The following is an 8,165-nucleotide window of genomic DNA, read 5'->3' as shown; positions in this document are numbered from 1 at the left end:
CTATATATAAAAGTTATTATTCATGTACAGACATCTTTAAGATATGTAAAACCTTTTTATACTAAAAATTAGTAATTAAGAGTTTATATATACTCTTACTTTGTCCAATATTTAGTTGATATACTCGTAAGGATCATTTAGTAGAATATATTTTAAATATAATTAATAAATAAAAGTAAGTTGATGAAATACAAGATAGAATAGTACACTTTTAACTCCTTGCAAATACTTAAAAAATAATTTTGAATTAATTAAGTTACTTAGTACTTAAGATGAGTATGTATATACAAATTAAAAAAAATAGAATGTTCCGTAGATACCTCCGAATGAAGGAAGCTCTTAAATATAGAAGGTTCCAAATGCATTTTTTAGAAGCTACGAATATACTACAGTATTTCTTTTATTAGAAAGAATGGTTTGCTGTTAAGTGTAAAGAGGCTTTCGTCAGATGGACCAATTCTTCCAAAAATAGGCACGTCATTAAAGAGTGCAATGATTTAATACTTATACGTGGCCTACACCAAAGTCAACCTCGTGTCTGACTAGTGTTCCAGCTCACCCCAAAACAAAATATTATTATTTCTATAAATACGCCCACACTCGTCTTTCATTTAACAACAACAAATTTCATTTGCTATTTTCTAGACTAGAACTAGAACTAGAAAGGGAAAGAATGAATAGTTTATGTCAAGAGAGTAAATGTACTTTTACTCACAAACTGACTCATCAACAAGAATCTCACTACATGGTGTCAGCTCTCAAACATGTTTTCTCAGGCGCCGCCGCTGATGGTCGGGCGGACGGAGAAGCTGCTAAGCTTTTGTGGGAAGTTCAAAATGCAGCCACGTCAGATAATTCAATGCCACGTAATGTGGACGACACTGTTTCTCTGGAAAGCGGGAAGAAGAAGAGGAGGAGGAGGAATACGAAGAAGGAATTTAGGGGAGTGAGACAAAGGCCATGGGGAAAATGGGCCGCTGAGATACGTGATCCGCATAAAGCCCAACGACTTTGGCTTGGTACTTTTATTACTGCCGAAGATGCTGCTAGAGCTTATGACATAAAGGCCGTAGAATTTAGAGGTCGAAAGGCGAAAACCAACTTTCCTCTTAAGGAATATATTGATGCTGACAACAGTACTTCCCCAATCGTGATAGTGGAAGATGATGACCAAAATGGTAATGAAGTTGCAGTGGCTACTGATCAGGATAACAATGGTGAAAACAGTATGGATATTGGTGATGACTTTTGGGCCACATTGGAAGATGATAGACTTGTCAAATTTATCACACAGGATATGTCCCTCTGATTCTTAAATTTCTACTTTTATGGTTTTTGTCTTATCTGAAAAATATCTTCTTCTTCTTTTGCAGGTTTTTTTTTTTTTTTTTTTTTGTTTTCTTCTCTTTCTTTGACTACTCTTAGGTGGCTAGAACGGAGTGGTAGCAAATACTATCTTCTTGTTTAAGTATTTTGTACTAAAGTGTTAAGGTTGCAATCATTTATTTTCGTCAAAAAAAATATAAAATGAGTGAAGTTAGTTCCCTCGAAAAGTCATCCAACTTATCAACATTTTACAATTTGCCTACTAAATTTACTTTAATTCAACTATATATTATTATGTTTTTCAAAAATCTATTAAACTATCATTCTCTTCAAGTCTATTTTTCTTAATAATAAATATACTTTTAATTCATACACATGATATCTATTTAACACAATTTATATTTATCAGATCTAATGAAGTTTTGATGATAGACAGGAGAAGTTGTCCTCATCTAAACATTACTACAAGATGGGTTTAATCTTACATGGTATTTGTGATCAACCGAACTTTCACGTACGAGTATAAAAGCGCAAATCGTACGTTTCGATATATACTGAGAGCTAAAGGCTGAACTCAAGCAAATAAGCAAGAGTATATTTGAGAAGAAGTTCTGACTTGTTGATTGAAGAACTTGTTTCATACTTGATGGTTTTTGGGTCTAGAATTCTTGTATTAGGTGATGATCGAGTTGTACTATTTCAGCTTTTTAAAAGCAACTGCGTAGCTAGGGATAAACAAAATAGGAAAACTTAGCTTCAAGTTAAGGGTATTATAACTTGAAGAGGGAAGCAACAATCTGTTAAGGTTGTTGCATATAGTTAGTTCCTAGGTTGCAACTCTTATAATTTAAATATTATTGAGGCTCACTTATTTTAGTGAATTTGGGGGAAAATCCTACAGAGGTGTAGGTCGTGGTTTTTTTCACCCTTGTGAGCCGGGTGTTTTTCCACGTAAAAAGAATTGTCTTTTTTACTTTACTGCACTTCACAAAGTAAAGTAACCCAGTCATCACTTAGGCGAAAATAAGTATAACCCGATTCATTCCATCTTATGTTAATTAGGACGCAGAATATCATTACCTTACCTCCAAACCTCACTAAGAAGATCCAATGATAAATGTTGATAAAAAAAAGTATATCTCCACCTTCTTAAGATAATAAAATTGTTATCAAAAACCCAATTTGCTAAATGTGCTAGTTCAAAACACAAAAACCAGTGTTAAGGTTGGCGATCGTCTTATGGTACAAGAAATAATGAGTGTTTGGTTGCTACTTAATCCATTATTAATTAGCAGTTGAATTGGTTGTGTTTCAGCTGACATGCTGTTTTATAAATTAAAAAAAAATGTAATGGAAGTAACCAAACTAGCTTATGTCTGTTTCAAATTTCAATCCGAGTTAGTTTAAGTATAACTCAAAACTAGCAGGTGACATTGTTTGAGTTGACACACGTTTTTTAAAAAAGGAGATTGGTGATATTTGTGACATAAAAAATACTCCTTGACCATTTGCATTACTATAAATCATTTTATTTGGATACAAAGAGAATTTCTTAAGTTAAATTATTTATAATTACAAAAAACATAACTTTCTTTTTGGAACAATTGAGACATGAGCAATAGACTCGCCATACCAGAAACCTGAGATGCGCAATCTCAGATTGCATTACTTACAGGCCTTGAAAACTCATATATCTGGATAACCATTGGCGTGCTCTTAAATGCAGAAAAATCATTTTTCATTTAACAACACTTGCCAGAGTTATATAGTGAAACTGTCCCCTAATAGAGCAACTTCAAGACAAAAAAATTATCAAAAGAAACTGCAGCAACAAAACAGTACTAAGAGAACTCCTAGTCCCTGCATGAATCACTTGTACGCTCAAGTACTGTTGAGCTAGTCGAGCAGGCATCCAACCACTTAGTTATCATTATACAGTGACGATGACTGAGTAAAATTCCAAACATTCATTTTCCAGGCTAGCTAACACAAGCTGTTGGAAAGCACAACAAGAGCATTCTACTAATGCTAACAAATAGCTTGTTCCTTTAGTTCTGGTAGTTAACAAATACCAAGAAGGGACTAAATCAAAGAATAGAAGCCAAAGCAATAAGCAGTTGACGAAAATTTTGCAGATAACAGCCGGGCACAAGGTTTAATTTCAAATCTCAGCAGCCAAACCACAACTTAGTAAATCCATATTCCGGACAAAATTGAGAGGATCACTATAATCACCAACCAATTATCTAAAGTCCAAATTAAGTTATTTTCAGAGGCCATAAATGCAAGAAGGTACCAAAACTAGCTTGATTGTCCCACTGACATAATACTCATAACAGATCCTTCCTTACCTATCAAGATCTCTAAACAACCATGTGGTTTTCTCCTCCCGTGGTTTTTGTCCCACCAAGGGTTTGCTTAGCCACGTATATTTGTTTCACCTTAGTAGATGGAACCGCACCCAAGGACTGATTTCTGCCATGGAAACCCATTCTGCGATGGGACCAATCATTTCCAGCCATATTTCTCTGAGACATTCCACCACCCCTGTGATAGTTGTAGCCTGCAGAGGTATTCTTCTGCTGGGTGTGCGTTTTGAAACCACTGACACCTTGATCTTTACCACTGTTGCTGATGCCATTTCTGAGAGCATCAATTTTGCCAGCATCTGCATTAGCACATCCAGAGGAGCTTTGACTGGCCAGACTCTGAGCAGAACCAACAGTAGCCCCCGACTTGGAGGAATCTCCAAGACCAATTTCAACAGGAAACTGAGCTGCATTGGCAACTGTCGCAACGGTAAAACTGGGGGTACCATCAGAGGATTCTGGAGGATGAGATTCCAAAAACCTATTGGTATTCAATGACTTATCAATCGAATGACCGTGCCCAAATTTAGGAGGCAATACACCTTCAGCTTGCTGTTGCAAGGGGTGAGAAATGGGAACAGAATGAAGAGGCGATGCAGGGACATGAGACCAGCGAGCTTGGACTGGCATTTCAGGTGAAGACTGAGTTGAAACCAAAAGCAAAGTAAAATGTTATATGAGAGAACTGCTTGCACTAATAGATCATATAACAAAAATCTAAGGCATTACAGAGTCTATATTCTTAGAAATTAATCAATAAGTTCTACACAAGATGAAAGAAATGAAGACAATTATGAATATTTCAAAATCAAAAAGAAGTGAGCAACTAAAATAGACAAGTATACTCCACTACGATGGGGTGAAATATTCTACAAGCCCTTTTTTTTGTTAACATCAATGATGGTATGGCATTCCTTACCTGGAAAGGAGACACATCAAACATCAGAGGAGAAGCTATGGGCATAATTGGTGAAGCAGGACCAAGGTGCTGGACGGTAGCAGGCATATTCGATAAATTTCGCTGAGAACCAGCCATATTTACATTATTCATATCCGCCTCAGTGATGCCCATTGCGGAGGATGAGGGTGTGTGCTTCCAATCAGGCTGCTTTCCAGAAGGTAAATAAGTGGTACCCATAAAGCTTAATCCAACCTGGCCATACTGTCCAACTGGAGCAAAATGATTATAGACCACCATGTGTGGCGGACCTTGAACTCCAGGGATACCTCCAGGTGGGCTTATGAAAGGGCCAGTGAACCCTGCTGGATGACCGTAGAATGAGTCTAGCGTAGAATGGCATTGTTGCCATGCACCAAGTGGACCTGAGCTAGACACGGTAGCTTTCTGTGACTGTGATTGGGAGCCAGCCGACTCCTTATGTGGACCGAAGGCAAAAATAGGACCGCCCAACACGGGATTCATCTCATAGAAAGGAAAATGTGACGGCGGGCCACCAGGAAAATGAGATAGGATTTGGCTCGAAGAATTCTGGGGACTTGGTAGGGGCGGCCACAATGATATCGGAGGAGTCTCAACATTGAGATCAGCAGGAAGAGATACACTAAGAGACTCTTCTGCCCGTGATTGGCTGCTCAATTGCTGATCACCTGCCATAACACAGACTGATTAATACAGGCAACTGTCAGAACCATCAGATGATAAACAAAGCACATTTGGGCATTGCAAATTCTGTACCTTCAAAAGTTTTAGCTTCTGAAATAGCAGAGCCAAGTCCATTCCCGACAATTTCATCACTGCTGATAGCTGCTACAGCAACAGCAGAAGCAGCTGCTTCTGCTTCAGCCTCAGAATCTTGTACATTTAGACATGGATCATTTGCACGTTTATCTTTCTCAAAGAAAAGGGTACAATCACTTTCATCTGGAGAAATATTACGGGAAATTTGTACTTCAGATCAATTAGACCCTGGAGCTCCAATCCCATGTGAAACAACACGACTACTAGTATGAAGGACGGTTGGGGATGTAACAGCACCTGGTAAGCGGAGGGATTAGATTATACGTATGAAATAATCATAACTTGAGATACATACATATGAAATGACAAGGCAGGTTACCAAATTGAATTTTTTCGCCAGCAAGCAAGGAGTTGATTGGACTTGCAGCAGAAGAAAAAGATTTGTCCTTTGTTAAGATGGATGATGATGGTAAGATGGGCTCAGTGACTGCACTACTGTGAGCTCCAACAGAAGCTGCATGTGCTTCAAACCTAGCAGGGCTCATAGCCTCTTCAAGTTGGCTCTGTGACAAGGCCATTTTTTTTTTTTTTTTTTTGTTTTCTTCTCTTTCTTTGACTACTCTTAGGTGGCTAGAACGGAGTGGTAGCAAATACTATCTTCTTGTTTAAGTATTTTGTACTAAAGTGTTAAGGTTGCAATCATTTATTTTCGTCAAAAAAAATATAAAATGAGTGAAGTTAGTTCCCTCGAAAAGTCATCCAACTTATCAACATTTTACAATTTGCCTACTAAATTTACTTTAATTCAACTATATATTATTATGTTTTTCAAAAATCTATTAAACTATCATTCTCTTCAAGTCTATTTTTCTTAATAATAAATATACTTTTAATTCATACACATGATATCTATTTAACACAATTTATATTTATCAGATCTAATGAAGTTTTGATGATAGACAGGAGAAGTTGTCCTCATCTAAACATTACTACAAGATGGGTTTAATCTTACATGGTATTTGTGATCAACCGAACTTTCACGTACGAGTATAAAAGCGCATATCGTACGTTTCGATATATACTGAGAGCTAAAGGCTGAACTCAAGCAAATAAGCAAGAGTATATTTGAGAAGAAGTTCTGACTTGTTGATTGAAGAACTTGTTTCATACTTGATGGTTTTTGGGTCTAGAATTCTTGTATTAGGTGATGATCGAGTTGTACTATTTCAGCTTTTTAAAAGCAACTGCGTAGCTAGGGATAAACAAAATAGGAAAACTTAGCTTCAAGTTAAGGGTATTATAACTTGAAGAGGGAAGCAACAATCTGTTAAGGTTGTTGCATATAGTTAGTTCCTAGGTTACAACTCTTGTAATTTAACTATTATTGAGGCTCACTTATTTTAGTGAATTTGGGGGAAAATCCTACAGAGGTGTAGGTCGTGGTTTTTTTCACCTTGTGAGCCGGGTGTTTTTCCACGTAAAAAGAATTGTCTTTTTTACTTTACTGCACTTCACAAAGTAAAGTAACCCAGTCATCACTTAGGCGAAAATAAGTATAACCCAATTCACTCCATCTTATGTTAATTAGGACGGAGAATATCATTACCTTACTTCCAAACCTGACTAAGAAGATCCAATGATAAATGTTGATAAAAAAAAGTATATCTCGACCTTCTCAAGATGATAAAATTGTTATCAAAAACTATTTCTCCAACCCAATTTGCTAAATGTGCTAATTCAAAACGCAAAAACCTCTGTTAAGGTTGGCGATCGTCTTATGGTAGAAGAAATAACGAGTGTTTGATTGCTACTTAATCCATTATTAATTATCAGTTGAATTGGTTGTGTTTCAGTTGGCATGCTGTTTTATAAATTAAAAAAAAAAAAAAGATGTAATAGAAGTAACCAAACTAGCTTTTGTGTGTTTCAAATTTCAATCCAAGTTAGTTCAAGTACAACTCAACAATTTCACTTAATACTCATTTTGGTAATTGCGAGGACGCTTAATGTTTAATTTAAAGAAGCATGCCAAAACTTGCAGGTGACATTGTTTGAGTTGACACACGTTTTTAAAAAAGGGAGATAGGTGATATTTGTGACATAAAAATACTCCTTGACCATTTGCATTACTATAAATCATTTTATTTGGATACAAAGAGATTTTCTCAAGTTAAATTGTCTATAATTACAAAAAAATAACTTTCTTTTTGGAACAATTGAGACATGAGCAATAGACTCACCATACCCAGAAACCTGACATGCGCAATCTCAGATTGCATTACTTGCAGGCCTTGAAATCTTACATAACTAGATAACCATGGGCGTACTCTTAAAAGCAGAAGAATCACTTACCAGAGTTAAAATAGTGAAACTGGCACCTAATAGAGCAACTTTACGACAAAAAAAATTATCAAAAGAAACTGCAGCAACAAAACAGTACTAAGAGAACTCCTAGTCCAAGTATGAATCACTTGTACGCTTGAGTTCTGTGGATCTAATCTAGCAGGCATCCAACCACTTAGTTATCATTATACAGTGACGATGACTGAGTAAAATTCCAAACATTGATTTTCCACTTCCAGTTTCCAGGCTAACATAAGCTGTTGGAAAGCAAAACAAGAGCATTCTACTAATGTTAACAAATAGCTTGTTCCTTTAGTTCTGTAGTTAACAAATACCAACAAGGGACTAAATCAAAGAATAGAAGCCAAAGCAATAAGCAGTTGACGAAATTTTTTGCAGATAACAGCCGGGCACAAGGTTTAATTTCA

At 36.3% G+C, this 8,165-nt stretch overlaps 2 protein-coding genes across 3 annotated transcripts; one reads left to right on the top strand and one right to left on the bottom strand.

Annotated features, from left to right (window-relative positions):
* Positions 1 to 745: 745 nt before the first annotated feature.
* LOC107059299 (ethylene-responsive transcription factor ERF071-like) lies at positions 746 to 1,309 on the top strand. The gene has a single exon (XM_015305808.1). It carries the CDS (start codon positions 746 to 748, stop codon positions 1,307 to 1,309), a length of 564 nt encoding a protein of 187 aa, XP_015161294.1.
* A 1,926-nt stretch (positions 1,310 to 3,235) lies between these two features.
* Positions 3,236 to 5,966, bottom strand: LOC102592340 (uncharacterized). Of its 2 annotated transcripts, none has more exons than XM_015305809.1 (4): positions 5,774 to 5,966; positions 5,392 to 5,691; positions 4,615 to 5,318; positions 3,236 to 4,337 (listed from the first exon to the last, which is right to left on the bottom strand). In XM_015305809.1, exons 3-4 carry the CDS (start codon positions 5,308 to 5,310, stop codon positions 3,690 to 3,692), a joined length of 1,344 nt encoding a protein of 447 aa, XP_015161295.1. In that variant the 5' UTR covers positions 5,311 to 5,318; positions 5,392 to 5,691; positions 5,774 to 5,966; the 3' UTR covers positions 3,236 to 3,689. The 2 variants fall into 2 exon arrangements, with proteins under 2 accessions (XP_015161295.1, XP_015161296.1); XM_015305810.1 differs by having other exon boundaries at positions 4,615 to 5,303.
* Positions 5,967 to 8,165: the final 2,199 nt, after the last annotated feature.

The sequence above is a fragment of the Solanum tuberosum genome, unplaced genomic scaffold (assembly GCF_000226075.1).
Source record: "Solanum tuberosum cultivar DM 1-3 516 R44 unplaced genomic scaffold, SolTub_3.0 contig00015, whole genome shotgun sequence".
NCBI classification, from domain to species: Eukaryota; Viridiplantae; Streptophyta; class Magnoliopsida; order Solanales; family Solanaceae; genus Solanum; species Solanum tuberosum.
Note: the sequence above shows the minus strand (reverse complement) of the source record. Positions and strands in the feature narration are given on the sequence as shown.

Excerpts from the sequence above, each read along its gene's own strand:
- LOC107059299 (XM_015305808.1), top strand. The coding sequence starts at position 746 with ATGGTGTCAGCTCTCAAACATGTTTTCTCAGGCGCCGCCGCTGATGGT.
- LOC102592340 (XM_015305809.1), bottom strand. The coding sequence starts at position 5,310 with ATGGCAGGTGATCAGCAATTGAGCAGCCAATCACGGGCAGAAGAGTCT. Across the intron at positions 4,338-4,614 it reads TTGATGTGTCTCCTTTCCAG|TCTTCACCTGAAATGCCAGT; the intron begins GTAAGGAATGCC and ends GTTTCAACTCAG.